We start from the raw sequence: 22,315 nt of genomic DNA, 5'->3' as shown, positions 1-22,315 counted from the left end.
CTTAGTTTCACTAGGAACTGTGGTGAGTTTAAAACCAGAAACTTCTAGTTTCTTTCTCTAGTGCATTAAAACGGAGGATTGGGAAGGAAAAGAGCATGAACTCAAGCTTCACCACAGTGGCCAGAAGGCAAGCGTGAAGGCAAGCCAAAGGAAACCCAATTCAGAATGCCTATTTTAAAATGGCTTTTAGCTCAGGTTTCAGAGTACTCACTGGGGAGGAAAGTCCTATTAATTAGTTCCTTCTTGCCACCCTGTGGCAAAAATTAACTCAGGTGTCTCGGTGGTGAACGAGCACATACACCCTCTAGCATTAGAAATTATTCTTAGGCACTGATGGGCTAAGCAACAACTGCCTCTTGTATCCAGACCTTTTCTTATAAAAATGGTTCTGATCTTCTATCAGGTGTCCCATTTGGTATGGATATTGTGGATTGCAACACCTATATGTTGTTGGTATAAGAATTTTGGTTGCTGTGGTTTAGAGAACCCAACCCACTACCCGTGTTTCCTACTTATAATCATTTCCGCATGCGCTGTTCCTGGCGATCCTGGGATCTCTTAACTGATTGTTTAAGGCCGGCCTGATTGAGCTTTGCTTCCTCTTGTTAACCCCGCTGGACCTCCAGTTATTTCCAGGCCCTGGGATCGCTGGAGGACTGGTGGCTCCTCCTGGCAAACTGCCTGGCGTGCGCAGGATCACCAGTCCTTCCTCGCTCCCAGAATCCGGGCAACCAAATGTCCCTTCATGCGTCGCCATCTGTTGTAAACAAAATCTGCCCTTCTTCCCTTATGGGGTATCCAAAAGCCCATATAGAGTCCTTACGTGGGTTCCCTATTGGTAGGAGAAAATAACAGAGGCCAACCAGAGAATATTGAGAAGCAAAGCAGCTAGTAAGCCTGATCTTTATTGATCTGTTGCAACAGGGTGCTCCCCTCACATGCAGGAAAGGAGGAGGACCTAGAACAACGGTGTGCCTCCCTTATATAGACATTTTAAATTCCCCGCCCTGGAGTTCAAGACCACCCCTCCATACATCATACATATATCACAGAAGGGGTGTAACCCAAGACCACCCCCCGCAAACATCATACCTACATCATGGAAAAGGCGGTCTACAACAGAAATTTTAGTGTTGTTGTTTTTCCTGTCTAGCAGGTTTTCTGATAATGCCTTATCTGATTGCCTCTCCTGGTAGTCCCCCCATTCCTCTGAAATGGTGATCACCCACTTCCTGAGATAATGGGAAAGTTCCCTCACCCCCTCCCTCCTTGCAGAGAAAACATTTGGTCAGTTTGGGAGTCAAAATGGTTTCAGGGAGTCAAAATAGTTTCAGGAAGATGTTCCTGTGCTGCTCCAGACATTGGTACATTTATGAACATTTATTTTTTTTATATATATATATATATATATATATATATATATATATATATATATATGACCTTAAAATTCTTGTAACAATGTGCCTGGGTGCTGCTTCCTGGTTAAGTGACTCTAACAGTTAGTGCTAGGGTGAGGTTGCTAGCTTTGTTGTTTTCCATTCTATACAATATAGTGGTACCTTGTTTCTTGAACTTAATCCATTCCAGGAGTCCGTTCGACTCCCAAAACCATTCAAAAACCAAGGCGTGGCTTCCAATTGGCTGCAAGAGCTTCCTGCACTCAAGCAGAAGCCGTGTCGGATGTTCGGCTTCCAAAAAACATTTGCAAACTGCAACACTTCCAGGTTTGTGGCATTTGGGAGACGATTTGTTTGACAACTAAGCCGTTTGAGAACCAAGGTACGGCTGTACTTAAATTCTCAACTGTATTTTTACACTATTAGCCTTATTCTTAATCGCCTTCTTATTGGTACTATGTGGGTGTACTATATATCTACTGTTATTATAAAGACACAATTAAGTACTAGTGATCTGTCACCTGAATGAAAACTAAAGCCCTGGACCAGGCATAGGCTACAACTCCCATCATCCCTGACCACTGGTCCTGTTAGCTAGGGATGATGGGAGTTGTAGTCCCCAAACACCTGGGGGACCGAGTTTGCCTATGTCTGCCCTAGACCTCACTGTCTGGGAACAGGAATGTCTAACGATATTATTAGCCTCTCAGCTTTACTGAAGCATTACTGAACTTGGAGGAAAGTGGACAGATACAATGCACAGTACGGTTATTTCAAGGCTTTGCACTGTTTTGAAAACACAAGAAGATGACAGTGAGAACAGAGCAGCCACTTTTGCCAGCACTAGAGATACAAACCCATTATATATCTGCCTTACTTAATTATGTTGCTGTGTTTACAACGGATTTGTGTCACCAGTACTATGAAAACATCAGCTTGGCTAAGCCACTGAATCCTACCTTTGACCCAATTTCATCATTCTTTGATGCAACATGAATCATATATATATTTATATATAACATTTCCCTAATTTCCCCCCCTCCATAACTCAAAAACTATAAGGCATAGGAATTTTTAAAATCACATTAGTGACTTTGAGATGTGAGATAATCCAGCACAGCAAATTTAATCAAAATCTGAGATCTAGTAGTTAATCGTAAAAAAATAATAATGTGGTGATCTGTCATGGAACAACCCCACTGAAGAAGATAATGGTGGTTACCCAGACCTCGCTGCTGGTTGTGAAGGAGCCCCCATAACAGCTCAAGATTCAGGGCCCCCATAATGCGGGTCCCAACACTGACTGCTAGGCCAAAATTTACAAAAGCAGCTTTCTATTCATCTCTGGGAAGCCTGTGGTTTTGGTTACTAAGAAACATGGGAGCTCCCTGAAAAAGATCCACCATGATTTTGTTGCTAATTTAAAACAGAAAAGGAGAATCTGTGACCCTCCAAAAGCTGCGACTCTCCAGCTCTCATTGTGGGAGTTAAAGAGTCCAGCAACATCTGCATTCTTTTCCAAGCTATGCACTGGATTTCTAGTTTTGCATCAGCATTTGTTTTCAATGAATGAAGAATCTGAGAAAACAAAGGGTGTCTGAGCATTGTGCAAAGTGCCTTTCCTCGTTACTGGGTAACTAGAACCAACCCACACACCCAGTGCAATGGAGACCTTTCAAAGCCTTCTCCCCATCTGCTTTTGTTGTTGTTGTTGTTTACCAAGGTAATTATCATAGAATCTTCACTGTTCCTTTCCTAGACCAAGCAGTTCCCTTTCTAGACCAAAGGAGGACCATGAGAAAGATAAGTGCACAGATTACTATTTGCAAAACAAAAGCAGGTTTGTGGCAGTAAAATATCGGACAGCTGGCTCAACCTGCACTGAACATGCTGACATTTTTTAAGTGACTACGTATACACACTCTGCATTCAGACATTGAGATAAGCCAGATTTTCTGGCTGATTGTGGCTTAACAGGAATGAGCAACATGCTGCCACAGGCTGCCCTGTTCCAGCTTCAATTCTCCCCTGGTGGAAACAGGCTAAACAAACCAGGAAGCCTTGGCTTACCATGACATCTAAAGCAGAGATTGTGGTTCATTGCTCCCTAACAAGCCAAAATCAGAAAGCCAGCAACAAACCACAGCTGGCTTCGTGTTGGCCAGTGACCATGGATTGTTAGGAAGTCACGAACCACAATCACTGGTTCAGATCAAGGTTTGTTTGTCCCACTTACACCAGCGGAGTGTGAAAAGGGAGTGTTTGGGCAGCATGTCCTAGCATGCTGCTTGTTCTTGGTACACCATGATAGGCCAGGAAGTCTGGCTTACTGTTGCCTACAAATGCAGAACTGCATGAGGGCCTGTTTCAAATCAGAAGCTCTACATCTGCTGTGCTGATTGCCGGGGAGTTATTTCTACCGGAGAAGGTGTGATAGGAATTTTATGGTCTTAGATATATGGCAACGTTCATAACCACACGTACATAGATCAGCACAGGAAAGCCAACCTGGAACCATTTTGATTCCTAAACTGAGTAAATGTTTCTCTGCATGGTCAAAATGGAAAAGCCTCCCCATTGTCTCTTCCTTCACAAATCCTGTCTTAATCTGTGTTTGAATAAGGGTGTGAGCCTTATCATTACAAAAGACTGCCCAGGCTCCCCAAGAAATCCAATCAAGTAACCTGCCAGACAGGAAATAAACAAAGCGACAGGAGAAAACAACATGCAAATGTTCTGTTTTAGACCGCCTTATCTGAGGGGTGGTCTTAGGTTACACCCCTTCTGTGATGAATGCATAATGTTTCTGGGGGTGGTCTTGATCTAGAGGAGGGGAATTTCAAAAGTCTTTATAAGCCCTTGCACAGCATTTTTGGGGGGTCCTCTTCCTCTCCTGCGTGTGAGGGGAGTACCCTGTTGCAACAGATCAATAAAGATCAAGCTTACTAGCTGCTTTGCTTCTCAAATATTCTCTGGTTGGCCTCTGTTATTTTCTCCTACCAATAGGGAACCTATGTAAGGACTCTATATGGGCTCTTGGATACCCCATAAGGGAAAAGGGCATATTTTTATTTACTACAGATGGCAACCACGCACGAAGGGACTTTTGGTTACCCGGATTCTGGAGGCGAGGAAGGACTGGTTATCCAGCGCGCACCAGGCAGTTTGCCAGGAGGAATAACCAGTCCTCCATCGATCCCAGGGTCTGGAAATAACTGGAGGTTCAGCGGGGTTAACCAGGGGAAGCAACGCTTGATCAGGCCGGCCTTAAACAACCAGTCAAGAGATCGTGGGATCACCAGGAACAGCGCATGCGGAAGTGAGTATTAAGTAGGAAACACGGGTAGTGGGTTGGGTTCTCTAAACCACAGCAACCAAAATTCTTTAATTCTTCCTTTTCCCTTCAAATCTAAAATTTCTACTTTTTTCCTCATCTAAAAATTGCCTTCTCTTCCTTTCTGTCCCCTCGATCTCAACACCAGCCCTAGCCCTTCGGAGTATGCCCAGGCAAAAGTTTTGTGTGACTTCTTTCATTTCCCTTCTACAGTCTATATGCCGACCTATTCCTTCGGAGTTTTGCCCAGAAAAAGGTCGTGCTTTTTCTTCTGTACTGAAACTATAACTCCCAGGTGCAGCCGCACCTCTGCCATGGCGATCTTTGTTAGAGATGACCTGTGAGCAGAGAAAGCAAGGGCACCTGATTCCTTTCCTTCTTTGTCATTTCTGAGTCCCAATCTGGCACTGCGCTACGCAAGCGTCCAGTAGGGAACTCTCAGGTTAGATTGTAAGAGGCAGGAGGTTGCTGTGGGCTCCCCGGCTGAGTAATGACCATAGGGGGGGTTTGAGATCGCTGACCGCACTGTTAGCTTAGTAGCCAGGAAAGGCCAACAGCTGTACCAGCCTAGTAAGTCAGGCCAGACGAACGGCGGTGTGTCACAGTACTAATTCTCGGAGTTGTCCAAATTGAGTCTACTGTGGGGTTATTTATTGTGTTTCCTGAAAAGTGGGGATAAAACCCCGACTGCAGTATAAAAGTAAAAGCTAGCGCTATTAAAATTCTTAAAATGGGTGCACCTCAATCAAAGAAATGAACCCGCAGACTCCTGATGGGAAAGAAGCCCAGTTGGCGCTTATTTCCAGCCTGGACTCTGACAGTCCCCTTCAATTTGTGTTTAAGAAATGTTTTTCCTGTGTTTAAATTGTACTTAGGTAACATCCAGCAGCTGCTTATCTTAAATGTGCCATCTAAAATAAAAATGCAAGCTTGCTCCAAAATTTTAAATCTAAGAAAGCCATGTTGGGCCTTATCAATCTTAAACAAGACAAAAATGAGAATGAAGTGTGCAAATGTTTGTTATTTGAGAGAGGCTCAAAAGAGTCTTCCTCCTTGTATGTACTTCATTAAGCATATGCCTATGAAAGTATGGTCTTCCTTCTAAGAAAAATATCTGAGTCCAGTTTTAACTTTGATTTGGTTGGACAGAAGAGATTGTAAGGCTCCTGATATCAGTCTCTATAAGACTTCCTGGCCTCTTTTCTTAGAAAATGCCCCCCCTTGTTTCATTCTGTCTCTTTCAGGGTTTTTTCCTTCTTACTTCTGTGCCAGGTAAATTTACTCCCGAGTAAGCTTCCTTTAAAGGAAACTGCAAAGGGGGGGGGCATAGATTAGGCTTATTATTCCTCTGCAAGTTCAGGAAAAATTGTTCACTTTTGTATTCCTTTTAAATCAAATCTATGGCTGTTTTAACTATGCTTAATAAAAGATCCTCTCCCTATCTTAGAAAAAAAAAACTGTTCACTTAATCTTCCTTTAAAGATAATTTCTCTAGTTACTTGCATTCTTTAATCTAAGGAAGCAAACTCAAACTATCTCAAGATCTGCTAAAAGGGTTCTGTGTAAAGTTGGGTACTTTTATTTTCCTCTTCCTTAGTACATGATAGGAGCATGGCTTGTGGTCTCCTCCCCAGTTGTGTCTGTGTACATAAGTATGTGTGTGTGTCTCGGGTAGTACAAATCTTGCTATGAACACTGTATTTTAGGGTTGGACTAGATGACCCCAGGGTCCCTTTCAGCTCTCTCAATTTGTGGCTGTGTGGAGGGCCATGTGTCTGCAAGCATGTGATGAGTTGAAATTCAGCCCAACTTTGCTCTTTGTTTTTGTTTTTTTAAAAGGTGAGAGGTAAAAGCCCTGATGTTTTGAAGCAGAACTGGTGATATCAGGCATTTGAGTGATTACAGTGTTTATCATTTTGTCTATTATTTACAAAAATCAAACTTGAAAGTCTATTCAAAGTTTAAGCACATAAAAATTCATATAGTCAAGTAGAATGAGCCTTGACCATCTATCCTGTAAATAAAGGGCAGAAAAATTTGTCTGCAAATGGTAAGGCTGAAATGACTGAGAATGTTAAAAATCCTATAAATTCTGACTCTCTGGCCATTTTTTCCCATATATAAGGGCGTGGCATTGTTCCGCGAATGACCAGATAAAATGACCGATAATATGACCAATAATGATAGCCCTTTCCTGTAAATAAAGGAAGCACTCCCTTGCTTGGGCTGCAGGAAACATGATCCCTTAGAAAACTTCTAGCTTTGGTAAATGCTTGAATTGCGGAGTTTCTTGTTTTGTTTTAAATCTAACCCTATTTTTTTTTAATCTACTCCTTACCCTTCATTTCCTTTATTCAAATGGTAATTTAGCCAAAAGATTCAACATTTTCAATAGTATAAAAGGTTTGCTGAGACATGGACTCTGCACATGCACAGAGGCTAGATCAGCTTACAAAGAGAGAGAGAGAAAGGAGGGGGGAGAGAGGAGGTTTGGAGAGCTTGGGCTGCAGGGAGAAACCTATCCAAATTTCCTTATGTAAAACTTGGAACCATTGAGGGAAATCACCCTTAATGTGTCTTTTGCTCCAAAGGCTACTGAACCATCAAAAGTCAAGAGGTTGCCAAGTTTCAAGTCTTAACATGCCAAATTCTTTTCACAGGTAAATATCAAAGCACTCCCACTGACTTTTCACATGAAATAATTTTCCCTTTTAACAGGATATGTGAACCCCACTAACAAAGTGTTTGTCCCTTCTTTTCTCCCACAGCAACTTTCTTTCTGTTCTGTGAAACAAGTCTGAAACCTTGCTGTATTAGTGACTTCCATCTCTTTGTGGCTTTGACACTTTAAGTTACAAATAATCTGTTTTCATTTATTAAATCAGTTTTTCCATGATGTCTATGAAATTAATCGAAGCACAACCAAACATTGTTTGTGGAATGGTATTTGTTTACCTTTTTGCCTGAGTATTATTATTTTTGGTTCCTCATAGGTCATTGTGTGTGTGTGTGTGTGTGTGTTTTACTTTGGGGACATGTCCATCACATATTGAAAGTCATTTTAAGCCCTTTTCCATTGTTTTCCCATTTTTTCAGTCCAGTAGTAATCTGTGTGGTTTTGATAATATCTTTGTATTATTTAATAATAATTCTTTTCTAAATCTGATGTCTTTGTGTCAAGTCTGTTTTCATCTGACTGGTAATCTAATTTTTTGCTTTCTTTTTTATTTTTTAACCTTTGTTGTATTTTTTACAGTTCTCTTTCTATACATGTGGAGTAATTTTTTATTTAATAATATGAAAAAAACAACAAAAACTAAGTGAAGGAAAGCAAACAAACTTAGCAGATAATAACAGTAATTATATGAAAATGTGATAATAATATTAAAATGAGTAAAATGCTTAACTTGCTAAGATAACTCAAGGAGATTGGGGGGGGGGCTTTTGCCCCTTCCTTTTCTAACTCTGTCTTTTAAGTCCCTAAAAAACCCTGCCCCCTTACAGGATGTCACTTCTACAGATGTGTTACTACAGACCTATGATGAAAAAGCTTCGCCACCACCTGCAGCAACAACAGACACCAAAGTTTTCAAAGTGCCCACAGCTATCTCTTTCAAAGGATATAGACTGACAGAGGAGTGGGGCTGACAAAGGGGGGAGGAGTTGAATTGCAAGGACATTTTATCACTTTTGAACCTTAAGACTGTGCTCCAGGATTGAGAAGATCACAACTGTCTCAAGATATGCAACTGATATTTAATTAGGTTTTTTTTTGTATTATGTGTTATTACGTAGGAATGTTGAAATGTGTCTGACAGTGTGTTATTTCCACAAAGGGGGGGGGGCTATTTTTGTGTGTAATTGTTTTTAAGTTTAATGTCTTATTCCTTACACCCCAGTGGAGGATTCTCATACATTTTATGCGTTCTAATAGACCAGGCTATTGTGTAGTCCAATGTTTAGATTGTCCCACCTGGCACTATGCCAACCTTCCCTACCCATTTTAAAAATGTGCTAAAACTCGCTTTACCAAGGAGAAGCTTCTAAGATACATGAAGGTGGATATGCTTTGGTTTAGCAGGAATGATCCCTTATAGAGTTAAATTGACTTATTTGGACAAGTGCCCTTTTTAAGAATGGTTTTCTTTTAACAGTTTGTTTTGATAAGTTGAGAACCATGAGCACATATAAATTATAATTGGACTCAGTTTGAATTGGGCAAGTGTATCCAGGCTGCAATTAGCTTTTTGGTCCTTTAAGTGCAAGTGAGCAACTTCCCATGAGTGCAAGACCACAGCCTATAATAAAATCCCACAGAAAGGCCAAGGCAAAGACATCTCTCTCATGAGATGTCCAAACCTGTGCCAGCTATGGTGAATGCCAGGCGACATGGTTAAATGAAAGCCCCGAGGGGATTCAACAGGATGTGTTGCTGTAGCACTATGCCGGTGTGAGACCACAGAAGAGCTAGCTTGACACCTGAGAAACACACAAAAATGGCGAAGGACAAAACACCAACTGCATTTTTCAGTCAGTAGTGGACCTTCCTGCTAAATGTAAAGCATAGCCACTATTGAGAAAATGTTTCTCCCAAGAGCTAGAATGCCACAAGTAATTTAGTAACAAAATGCAACATATGTTATTTTTAGATGATATATTTATACAAAGGCATCCATTTACAACATACGATGTTATTATTTGTGGGGCAAAAATTTTTAAGAAAAATTCTAGCCCCAAAGGGGGGATAATGTGATAGGAATTTTATGGTCTTAGATATATGGCAACGTTCATAACCACACGTACATAGATCAGCACAGGAAAGCCAACCTGGAACCATTTTGATTCCTAAACTGAGTAAATGTTTCTCTGCATGGTCAAAATGGAAAAGCCTCCCCATTGTCTCTTCCTTCACAAATCCTGTCTTAATCTGTGTTTGAATAAGGGTGTGAGCCTTATCATTACAAAAGACTGCCCAGGCTCCCCAAGAAATCCAATCAAGTAACCTGCCAGACAGGAAATAAACAAAGCGACAGGAGAAAACAACATGCAAATGTTCTGTTTTAGACCGCCTTATCTGAGGGGTGGTCTTAGGTTACACCCCTTCTGTGATGAATGCATAATGTTTCTGGGGGTGGTCTTGATCTAGAGGAGGGGAATTTCAAAAGTCTTTATAAGCCCTTGCACAGCATTTTTGGGGGGTCCTCTTCCTCTCCTGCGTGTGAGGGGAGTACCCTGTTGCAACAGATCAATAAAGATCAAGCTTACTAGCTGCTTTGCTTCTCAAATATTCTCTGGTTGGCCTCTGTTATTTTCTCCTACCAATAGGGAACCTATGTAAGGACTCTATATGGGCTCTTGGATACCCCATAAGGGAAAAGGGCATATTTTTATTTACTACAAAGGGAGAAAGTGCTTGATTTCATGCTGGAACTGCTTTTAAAGAAAACTACAATGACTGCCACTTTGGATAGAAAAGAAGGATCCAAATATTTTGATTAAAACGCATATGGCTTTGAGACTACTGCACTGGGACAGCATCTGTCAAATACCAGCATTTCCATGAGCTACACTAAAGGTAAAGGGACCCCTGACCATTAGGTCCAGTCGTGGCCGACTCTGGGGTTGCGGCACTCATCTCGCTTTATTGGCCGAGGGAGCCAGCGTACAGCTTCCGGGTCATGTGGCCAGCATGACTAAGCCACTTCTGATGAACCAGAGCAGCACACAGAAACACCATTTACCTTCCCGCTGGTACCTATTTATCTACTTGCACTTTGACGTGCTTTCGAATTGTTAGGTTGGCAGGAGCAGGGACCGAGCAACAGGAGCTCACCCAGTCGCGGGGATTTGAACCGCCAACCTTCTGATCAGCAAGTCCTAGGCTCTGTGGTTTAACCCACAGCGCCACCTGCGTCCCTAAATCCTCTGAAAAGCAGGACCTATGAAATGCTTTAGCCAACAGAATCCTATACATGTTTCATCCTTACATACAGGAAAGCAGGCATAGGAGTGAACCCTCAATACCTCAAATCAGCATTTCCTTTTCAAAATCTGCAAAATCATTTTCGAGCCTCTGGTTTAAATGGCTCTCACATTGTAACAATACCCAGAGTCCATCTGCACCAGCACAGCTCTGCTTGGTTGACATAACAATTCTTTTTCTTCACAATTTAAAAATGGATTTGTTGTCTTACTTCTCCAGAAAACATGTCTCCTTGCTCCTCAGCCTCCCAATACAGAACTACTGACATCTGGAAGATACCGTTCACATTTAACTTAAGATGCTCTCCCCACCCCATGAAAAATTAAATCCCTTGTGAATTTTTAGCTTTAGTTTCTTGGTCTTGGGTTGCATCCATCCAACCAGGCACTGCTCAGCACAAGCTCTTACATCAATGCCCTTGTGAAGTTTCAGTACTAAGTAATAATTTTCCATTTTGAAACACATTCTGCATACAATAATGTAACTGCACAAATGAAGAATATATTGTGTAGGTATTCCAGTTGTCCCTGCTTTTTCTGTCGTACTTTATAGTCTCAGTAGTTCCCCAGTTTCTTCCTTAGTTTGTACTTGAAAATACTGCCAGTGCCAACCAATCAGGGATTACCAGTGCCAATGTCCACATACCATACACAACTGGAGAGGGGTCAATGAGCTCACAGTGTCAGGGATGCTCACAGTATACCCCCTGCACTCACATGGTGACATCAAAACACTCCCAGTTCATCAGCCCCACTAGTATAGCCACCAATAGGTTCTGGGGTACTTCGGTATTCACACTGAGGATGTCTTGACTGGGCTGGCTTAGGGCTTCATGGCCTCCATGACAGCCATGGGGCTGTCTCAAGTGGTCATTGGGCCAATGGGAAAAAAGCATCCCCTCAATTTATTCCATGCCTCATGTGAAGGGCAGCAGTCCTGGATATTAGGTGGAAGGGTTCAAATTACCCCGCTGTCATGGTCAGACCACTATCTGGTGAAGTTCAGGCTTGCGATTCCAGTCCCCCTGCCCTTGCTAGGGTGGGGAACCCGTTAAGGTGATCTGCCCCAGAAATTTATGGGATCCAAAGGACTCTTGAATGCTGTGGAATAATAATAAGCTTTCAAAAAGCACAGCTAAGCACAAGTGATCTCACTTCTTGACTGCTCTCATGTGCTCTCTATGGGGCTGGCTACTGCCAGGCCCCAGGCATCCCTACTGGAAGTGTTATGAATCCCTTTACACCCATCACAACCACTGTTTTTGGAGCATAGCACAAGAGGGGGAGAAAGGAGAAAGGTACCCAGCAGCTCCATGGGCAGGATTCGCATGCCTGTAAAGAGCATAAAAAACCTCCTGGGACAAGGGTTCAAGCAGGGAGGGGAAGAACGGGGAATGGCCCATTTGCCACTATTCTTTCCATAGCAACGCAGACCACGCAACCCACAATTTAAACGTTAATAAGGGTTTGTAAGGCTCTGTGGGTTTTGAGTCAGGACATGCTTTTCTCCAGTACCTTACCACGTCTGCTGAAGGAGTTGCGGGCTGTACTGTACTACCCAGTGATGCGTTTAAAGTCCCACAATCTGCGAGTGCTGTTGAAGTTGGCTATAAAAAGCCTCCCCTTAACCTTCTGTGTGGGACGCAGGTGGTGCTGTGGGTTAAACCACAGAGCCTAGGACTTGCCGATCAGAAGGTCGGCGGTTCGAATCCCCATGACGGGGTGAGCTCCTGTTGCTCAGTCCCTGCTCCTGCCAACCTAGCAGTTCAAAAGCACGTCAAAAGTGCAAGTAGATAAATAGGTATCACTCCTGCGGGAAGGTAAATGGCATTTCCGTGCGCTGCTCTGGTTCGCCAGAAGCAGCTTAGTCATGCTGGCCACATGACCTGGAAGCTGTACGCCAGCTCCCTCGGCCAATAAAGCAAGTTGAGCGCCAGAACCCCAGAGTCGGCCACAACTGGACCTAATGGTCAGGGGTCCCTTTACCTTTACCTAACCTTCTGTGCCCTGATGGAAGGCAGAAGTGAATAAGCCCAGACCAGGGAGCCCATGCCATCAGTTCCTAAAAGGACCACCAGTCCTCCTGAAGGAACGATCCTATAATTTGTAACATTTGCTTCTTTGTTTTTATTATTTAAACTACCTTGGCTGCTTACTGCTCTTTCTTCATACTCTGCCTCTTGGGCCTTAGACTACACTGCTTTTTTTTACCCTCGTCTAGCTTGCTTCTTCCTGACCTTAGGATTCCAACCGTGTTACCCATTTGGGATGTTGACTCACAACGAACCCTGGCAGGATTTACAGTAAGTGCGTCACCAACTGACCTGTACCACTTCACTTTGGCGCAGTCCTGTAATGCGGTCATGTGAGATACGTTCTACGTCACATACAAAATGATTTCACAACACATAAATGTTACAGCCCCCTTTTTAAAAAAATGATTATAAGAAAATGATATTCAACTCCAGCTAGTTCTTTCCCCCCATAAAACAATGCCGTGAATCAACATGCCTCTTCCCTATTCTACCCCTCTGCCCGCTACAATTTTGATGCTCAGTCCTTTGTTCAGGTCAGCTGATTTTGCAACAAGCAAAGCATTTTCCAGCTTTGTCAGTGCAATCTAACTCATCTCACACAGAGACATACCTCAGCTTCCTTGTACTTTGGCAAGGAGCTGATTGGCACCTCCAAAACCAAGAGAGACTATGGACCAGAAACTTTAAACATTTGCTTTTTGTCACCTTTTGTGCCAGTAACTTCCTCCATGGTCATTGGGGTCAGATCTAGTCTGCTCCTCCTCCCCTTCTCCTCCATCAGTCCATCTGCCTGCCTTCCTGCTTTCCTCCCTCCACTCGCTGCTTTTCCTTCTGCCTCCTCCCTTCCTTTTTCCTCCTGCAACTCTCCATCTTTTTTCCCTCAATGGACTGCTACTCTGCTGTGCAGCCTCCCTGGGTGCTCCACTCACATTTCGACCAAATGGAGAGGGGGCCCTGCAGGGTTGCTGTGACAGCCCACACCAATGACTGGATTCCTCCACAAAGGTGCCCAGAGGAGCCTGTGCACCTTGCCTGGCCACCCAGAGCCATGGAGTAGCAGCCCAGGGAGTGGGCGGAAGTGTGGGCAGTAGGAGTTCTAGCCACTCCAAGCCAGAGTGTAGAGGTGCGCTTTTTTTGTGCCCGCACTGGGCATGCATCCTTGGCAAGCGGCAACCTGGCTAACCCCTAGGTATGCCCGTGCACACAGAAGGTAAACTACTAAGATAAAGGTTATGATCCTTTCATCCGGTACCAACTGGATGAACTCCGTATGACAAGTAGCAAAGTTCAGCATCATAAATATTAAATCAGCAGAGCAAACATGCAATCACCACCTCCAATACACAAATTGGCAAAAAATGAGCAATTTAAACCCGGTTTCCTACCTCTGCACGACCTTCATAATACGCTAACATGGATTTTGTGAGCACAAATAGCCTTTCTTTGTAATTTAAAGGCGATGTCCTTTTCTTTTGTTGTGATCTTTTAATCAGAATCTCTTCCAGGATAGTGTTCATATTCATTTCAGCCACTTGATCAATCTTTCCCCAGCCATTGAAGATGCAATCCTGTTAAAAAGAATTTGAAAGCAAAGAATTATGTTGGTGTCATATTTTTCTGTAACATAGTTTGCCTTATATTTACTGCCATGCATCTATCAGTTCATTATGCAAAATGCAGTGAAATTGCTCTTCTGACACAGTAACCCAGAAATCTAGAAAAGTTAAACATTAGGCAGAAAGGTCAACTTTTACCTTAGCAGAGGTCTGCAATGGCATGTTACCTCTTACTGGAGGCCTATACTCAGTGGGTATGAAGAACAGCACATTTCAGCTGCTTTAGTGTTGAAGATGAGGTTAATATTGTAGAAAATATAACATGAGAGCACAGACTTAATGTGCTCTACAGTCATACCTCGGGTTACAGACGCTTCAGGTTGCACGTTTTCGGGTTACGGACGCACCGAAACCCGGAAGTACCGGAACGGGTTACTTCCAGGTTTCGGCAATCATGCTTTGCGCATGTGCAGAAGCGCCGAATTGCAACCCGCGGGTGCGCAGACGCGGCACTGCGGGTTGCGAACCTGCCTCCCGCACGGATCACATTCGCAACCCGAGTGTCCACTGTATATTAAATGTGTTTTCAGGCAGAATGGAATATTGTTTCCCTGCCCCCTACCTCTGCCCCCAAATGAATAACTGCTAGCTTCCTGCTGGAGGTCACGACAGGAAAGGGATCGCACAAAACTGTCTTATTTGTTGGGATTCATTTGTGTGTGTGTGTGTGTGTGTGTGTGTGTGAGAGAGAGAGAGAGAGAGAGAGAGAGAGAGAGAGAGGAGAATTTGAAAGTCATATTGTTCATCTCTAATCTGGATACAGTCCACTCTATTACCTCAGCATTCCAGCATCTCATTCTGCAGCATATGTAGAGCCAGCCAGCATTAGCTTCCTTTAAAAGAGAAACTGACAGAAGATAGATGGTGGTGTATGTCTGAGTGTCTCGCCCTTGTATGCAGCCCACACACAAGTCTGCTTGATGATTTCAGGGTTTTTTTAATGTTTTCAGAAACTACTTTCTTTAAAATAAGACATGCTGTTACACAGTTCCCTAGTTTTATGGTTTAAATAAATTTTATATATTTATATAGTTATATATATTTATATAGTTACACAGTTCCCTAGTTTTATGGTTTAAATAAATTTTATATATTTATATAGTTTTAATTCTATCAACTTTTGGGTGCGAGATATGTGCTACAGGCTAGAAGTGCCTATACTATATTCCATTACATCTATGATACATTTATAATATTTTGCTAAACAATATGGTCTGCAATATTTGCCTCCTCAGGTAGAATTGCCTAGAGCTGTAGAACATAGGGAAAAATAGTTAAACAAGGCGAGGAACTGATCATCATCTTCCTTAAAAGAACAGCTTAAATGAAAGTGTCATCCCCCCCCCCACATGCACACAGTTAAAACAAAAATCTCAGGTTCATCTACATGTAATAAAAGGTGTAGGATTCACCTAAGTTTTAATCAGAGTATACACATTGGGGGTAAATGGACCTAACTTAAGTCATGTTTGTTAATTTCAATGGATCTACTCTGAGGAAAATTTAGTTGGAACACCACCCAAACGAAACAAAAAATTCTTTTCCAAATATAGCATTTGCCTATGGAACTTATTTCCACATGACTGTAAGATGGCTGATTATTCATAACCTTAAAAGGTTATGATTATACTTGGATGGCTTTATCAGCAATGGTTTGCCATGACGATCAAACCCACAATATATCCAGAAGCAGTACTCTTCTAACCACCATACTTCACACTTTGATGATAGGAAATGGACATCAATCTCATGACCTATGTATGAAACCACCTGAGCATCCTGTCTGGCAACTGTTAAAGTGCAAAATACTGAGGTAATGGGTAAGTAATTCATCTTTGCATTCAAATTCTTATATCAAATCAGTGCCACAACTTCCATTGCAACTTTTGATGTCAAAAGAGCTGAACATTTACAACATTTTTACTTCTTAGATTGTCCAGTGCAGCCAAACTTACCTGCATAGACAGAGTCCAGTCTTAATATTTCTGCTTTTAGTGTAGCTCCCTGCTGAAAAGCTCTCCTCACACAGCAGCAGTACATTTTAATAACATCCTATAGAAACTGAGATGTGAATGGCTCATCTCATTTGCAATAGCTGTGGGAGTTTCAGAGTGTGACCCGCCCCGAATTTCCTTAATTCCCAGCTCCACCAGCCCTTGCTTGGCCAGTCTGACTAGATGAGATACTAAGGACTTACAACCACAACTAAAGACGTCAGAGAGAGTTTCAGATCTTCAGCTTCTCTGGCTGTTGGAATATTTATGCCTCTTAACTTTCATTTTGTTTGTAAAAGCAACATAGTATGAACACATATCTGGTGCAAGTTCCATAGGTGAAAATGTAATAGTGAAGCATCAGTTATACACATAAATACATTTGGGTGTGCCAATGTGTGTATCAAAATACAACAGAAAGAAAACTGAAAGGTGGTATGCATGCAGCCCAAGATATTCTGAATACAGTCATACCTTGGTTTTCAAAGAGCCTAGTTCTCGAACGTTTTGGCTCCCAAACGATCAAACCCCGGAAGTGGGTTTTCGAAAGTTATTTTGGAAGCTGAACATCCATCCGGGCTTCCGCGGCTTCCAATTGGCTGTAGGAGCTTCCTGCAGCCAATCAGAAGCCGTGCTTTGGTTTTCGAACGTTTTGGAAGTTGAACAGACTTCTGGAACAGATTCCGTTCGACTTCCAAGGTACGACCGTATTGAATATCCTCATAATGGTTCATCTGGGCTTAGTGAGGTGTGCACTTCATACTTAAAAGTAATCATCAGGCTACTTGAACACTTGGAAAAACAACAGCAGTCACCTTGCATCGAGAAAGGGCCAGCAAGTAACACAGATCTTGCCAAATGTAAATAAGTTGGATTTACTAGTGATTTATATAGGGTTGTGTCTTTGAACTTTTTGGACAGCTTTCTTAATAAATTCACTATAAATCAGCTGTACGTCGGATTTGCACCAGACCACTTTTATTTTACTTCATATGACAAGGACTATCAAAGGGGGGTGCCTTGATACTGGTCAGCCATAATCCCTTGAGCGAGAGGGCACGTACTCTGCAGCCCTTCCCAGTTGGCATGGCAACCTAGATAGTCATCTTGATGGGCTCAGACAGAAGACTATCAAGAACACAACGAGTGGATTCAACACGGACTATGACAAAAGAACAGTGATCGGATTCCCCCTCAGGGGGCAGGAAACTGCGCCTACCCTTTTGTCTTCTGAAAATGACTCATGGGGAGGGGGAGAAGGGGCACCGGCCAGGTGTCATGATACTCAGGTTACCTGTGCAACCCCTCCCCTGACCCCTCCTGCTTTTAATGTAGTCATGATGTAGTTATGATGTATTTCTAGGGGTGTAACTTAGGGGATTAGAAGCTAATAAAAGTTGGGGTCTTCTTTTGTTCGGGGCTTCCATTTTGCTTCACCTTGTGGGCGGTGGGAGTCCTGTCGCGACAGTATTCAATAAAGACCAAGCCTACAGGCTGCTGATTTGCTCCAAGTTGCTCTGGTTGATGTCTTTACTTTTATCTACTATTTTAGTTTTACTTTTATCCAAGGGAGCCCTTGGATTTTCCGGTAACAGTTTAGGTAAGCAGTTTAGGGCAGCGTGACTGGTTTCACCACACTGGGTGCTGAGCTTAGAGGGCGCTGCAGGGTGCTGCGACTATGTCATAATGAACTGAGCAGAACGGAAAGCGAGAGGTGGGGAGAACTGAATTTTGGCCTCTCACGGGGCGCCGCTAAAATTTCAAAGACCAAAGTCCACCCCTACTGTATCCAATGAAATCATTCCTTCTGTGCAAGGGCTTCTTTCTTTCTTTCTTTCTTTCTTTCTTTCTTTCTTTCTTGTCTTTCTTTTTCTTTCCCTCCCCAAAAAATCTGCTCTGGAAGGTAGAGGAAAACCCCAGAACAGATCTGGAGGCATGTGGAAGAGGGGTGAGAGGGAGGGGAAGTTCTGTCGCAGAAGTCCATGTGCGAACAGAGTGACTTCAATGGATACAACCCACAGTCTCTCAAAATGAGATAATACTACTGCGCTCCCTCCTACCCCTTCCTTTCATTAACCTTATAGTAATATAAAAGTAAGTTATGCGTACATGAACCTAAACATTCTCATCTGTACATCTAAAAGCCTCAAAAATAATCTTAGGACACTCATTTTCCACACAGGAAATTTTAACACTGGGCTGCTGAATAATCTGAGCTGCACAGGATGAGTCAATGGCAAAATCAGTTCAGGTCCTTAAAACACGGTCTTTTTGCCTCTTACTTTCAGCAATCTATGAACTGCGGCGAAAGAAATGATAGAAAAATCAAACAGACTTGCTTGTGAACACGGAAGAAGAACTTTACAATTCATGTACCAATTAATACACAGAAATCAGCCCAGCTCAGCATCAAATTCAGTGTCTTTCCGCAGCTACAACCACTATCAAACAAACAGGCAAAGGCACCTTTGCTCACTTGCAATCAGGTTTAATCTTGAAGTCGCAAACAGAGGACTCCGGACCAGATCTGACCCATGGAAAGACATTAGATAGCAAAATCTCAGTCACCAATATAAAGTAGCAGAACTCCACCACCTTTGCGCCCTTTTCAAAGCGGGACTTCAGGAAAAAATTGCTGCTGATCACAGGTTTAATTAGACTGACTTGAAGGATGCAGCCATCACAAGTTAGAAATGATTAGGCTTATTGTAAAGTTGAGGAAGGGATGTTGATAGCTGGAATAGCTCAGTCGGTAGAGCATGAGACACTTAATCTCAGCGTTGTGGATTCAAGTGCAACTTGGGCAAAAAGTTCCAGCATTGTAGGAGGTTAGATTGGATGACCCCGTGGTTTCTTCCCAACTCTACAATTCTGTGATTCTATGAAGATGTCTGTAATCACGGTTCAAGCATATATTTAATTCTTAACGTAAATCTCGTATATCTGTAGGGATAAGAACACAGACAACTATAGAAATATATTCAGTGGTACCTACGCTTCAGGTTACATACTCCGCTAACCCAGAAATAGTGCTTCAGGTTAAGAACTTTGCTTCAGGATAAGAACAGAAATCGGGCTCCAGCGGCACGGCGGCAGCAGGAGGCCCCATTAGCTAAAGTGGTGCTTCAGGTTAAGAACAGTTTCAGGTTAAGAACGGACCTCCGGAACGAATTAAGTACTTAACCCGAGGTACCACTGTAAACGGTACACTGTTATAAGATTAGTCCTACAGAAAACAATGTTTCTCTTTCTCCTTAAGAAGATGTTAAATACAAAATGACTCTTTGTGGTGTCCGAAACGGGGGGGGGGGGGATGCCTAAAATCAATACATCCCCTTCCAAGAGGTTCGTTTATACTGCAAACAAACCAGCTGAAGGAAGCCAAAACAGATGAAGTAGCTAGTACAAAGCAGTGGGTCTGCCATTTCGAAATCTTGCTTGCTCTTCGGCAAGAATAGCTTCCTCAGTTATCCAATCAAGTAGGTCACTGTAAAGATACTTTGCATATAATTTGCTAATTACAGGTAGAAAGCTAATTGGTCTATATAACTAGCCCTTTTTGACTACCGCTGTGGCCCAAACATCAGGAAATAACTCGGATGAATAAATAAATGAGAGTATTACTGCCAGCAGGGAGGCCCACCAGTCGATGTTAGATTTCAACCATTCTGGGGGCAAATAGTCTAAGCCTGGCGCTTTATTATTTTTAAACTGTGAAATAAGGTTATTGACCTCAGTTAGAAGAAGAAGAAGAAGAAGAGTTTGGATTTGATATCCCGCCTTTCACTCCCTTTAAGGAGTCTCAAAGCGGCTAACATTCTCCTTTCCCTTCCTCCCCCACAACAAACACTCTGTGAGGTGAGTGGGGCTGAGAGACTTCAGAGAAGTGTGACTGGCCCAAGGTCACCCAGCAGCTGCATGTGGAGGAGCGGAGACGCGAACCCGGTTCCCCAGATTACGAGACTACCGCTCTTAACCACTACACCACACTGGCTCTCAGTTAGAGATACTGGAGGCCAGTCTGGTAAGTTTTCCAAAGATTCTGCTATTTGGTTGACCTCATTATCCTGCCCAATGATAGAGTGACATTTTGACACTTTGGCACCCTATCTGCAAAATTTAACAATTCCAAAATGCAGACGCACTTTCACTTTCGCAAGATTGAATGTACTGCCTTCGGCTGTACTTGAGGGCCGATTTAAAAAAATTCCACTGGAAAAACGGCTATGTTCATGTGGAGGTGGCAGTATTGAGTCAGTGCCACATGTGTTTCTGGCTTGCACTCTTTACAAAGATTTGAGGAGTGAGGTTATTACCCCTCTATTATTGTCCATGCCGGGCGCTCAGCCATTGCTACTGTGTTCTTTCTTTTAGCAGATCATGATGACCAGGTGACAGCAAAAACTGCAAGGTTTTTAGTGGGGGCGATTAGAATAAGATCCATTATTTGATTATTGATGTACACCTCCAAAATGCATTTTGTATAGTTAAGTTTTCACCTCTGTCTTCAGTACATTTCATTTTATTGCTACGGCTAGTGGCTGATGCAAAACAAAGTTTCTTCTGAATGAAGTAGCTTAAAATTACCGTATTTTTTGCTTCATAAGACGCACCTGACCATAAGACGCACATAGTTTTTAGAAGAGGAAAACAAGAAAAAAAAATCTGAACGAAACAGTGGATGTATGATTTTTGTGGTTCATGCTGTGGCCACAGCCATGATATGTGATTTGACAGTGAGTTTGGGGTAGCCCAATGCAAAAATCCTGAGGATCCATGTGCGTTTACCTCCCCCCTCCCAGGCAGCCTCCTTTATCTCTAGAGTCCCTTATCCCTCCCTATCGCTTGCCGATCAGCTGCTCAGCAGTTTTGTTTCAACACCCCCTTCCCTCTTTCTAAAAAAAAAAGGCATGATCTGCTTTTCGCCCCTGGGCAATTCGGCTCCAGGGACCACACATTTGATCCATAAGACGCACAGACATTTCCCCTTACTTTTTAGGAGGAAAAAGGTGCGTCTTATGGAGCAAAAAATACGGTAGTTTAATATTACTGCTGTGTTCTCTGCATAGAAGCAAAACTCTGCACTAGTGTGTCAAATTTAGCAACAAAAGCTGGATGTTGCCATAGCTCAGTGGTAGAGCATCTGCTTTGCATGCAGAAGGTCCTCAATCTTCAGCATCTCTAGGTGGAACTTAGAATATTTCCTGCCTGAAATCTGTGTAGTCGGTGTGTTCAGTACTGAGCAAGATGGTCCATTGGTTTACTCTGTTATAAGGAAGCTTCCCATGTTCCTATAGCCAGCATGAATCATGCAAATCTGGCACCGAGGAATGACTTCCCTTGTTTTGCATAATGCCTTCTACAATTTATTTACTGATCTTCATAATTTTTGCTGCTTCTGCTAACTGATGAGAAAGAAAGACAAGAATCTATGCATGGCACTAATCCCCACCACCCCCATGCCTTAGGGACGGAAACACTGCCAAGCTGAGCAAATTCCTGAACTATACTGAGAATGGGTAAGGAAAAAATGGTGGGTTTTGGTTACAGAAATGGCCATCGGCATAGAATCTGCTATGTTCAGTGGTCTTTGGACAAACCAAGGTGTTCAAATATTGTGCAACGTGTACAGAAATCAACTTTTCACTGCATATAAAAGGTAAGTATAAATCATAGTTATGACTGCTGATTTCTGGGGCATTGGAAAACAACTTTTGATGGAAGTTACACAGATACTAACGTTGGTATATGCTAAATATATATGGGCTCAATATCTATTTCCCTCCAATTCCTGATATACTTCTAATGTGACCTTTAGTGCTGAATACATTTCCACCAGTGTTTTGTACTCTCCTCCTGCTGCCGAAAAAGGTCATTTAAATATATTTCTAGCAAAGACTGTCATATGAAGTGGAAACAGGGGAAAAAATGTACTAAAAGGAAAAATGTGAACGCA

The 22,315-nt window shown here is 42.6% G+C and overlaps 1 protein-coding gene and 1 long non-coding RNA gene across 7 annotated transcripts in view; one reads left to right on the top strand and one right to left on the bottom strand.

The window, feature by feature from the left end:
• TEC (tec protein tyrosine kinase) overlaps positions 1-22,315 on the bottom strand; it is an 80,309-nt gene that overhangs the window by 25,450 nt on the left and 32,544 nt on the right. For 5 of the 6 annotated variants that reach the window (XM_083630411.1, XM_083630413.1, XM_083630410.1 and 2 more), the window contains one exon: positions 14,135-14,317. In XM_083630411.1, the coding sequence (XP_083486537.1) occupies positions 14,135-14,272 (138 nt within the window). In that variant the 5' untranslated portion in view covers positions 14,273-14,317. Of the gene's footprint in view, positions 1-14,134; positions 14,318-16,320; positions 16,342-22,315 lie in introns of those variants that run through there. The other variant, XM_083630409.1, reaches the window with a different exon arrangement.
• Positions 14,192-18,175, top strand: LOC310770321. The gene is made up of 3 exons (XR_014552066.1): positions 14,192-14,319; positions 16,329-17,259; positions 17,955-18,175. It is a non-coding gene; the product is annotated as an uncharacterized lncRNA (long non-coding RNA).

This window comes from Podarcis filfolensis (assembly GCF_964270895.1).
Source record: "Podarcis filfolensis genome assembly, chromosome: 9".
Taxonomy (NCBI): Eukaryota; Metazoa; Chordata; class Lepidosauria; order Squamata; family Lacertidae; genus Podarcis; species Podarcis filfolensis.
This window is presented reverse-complemented; position numbering and strand designations above follow the sequence as displayed.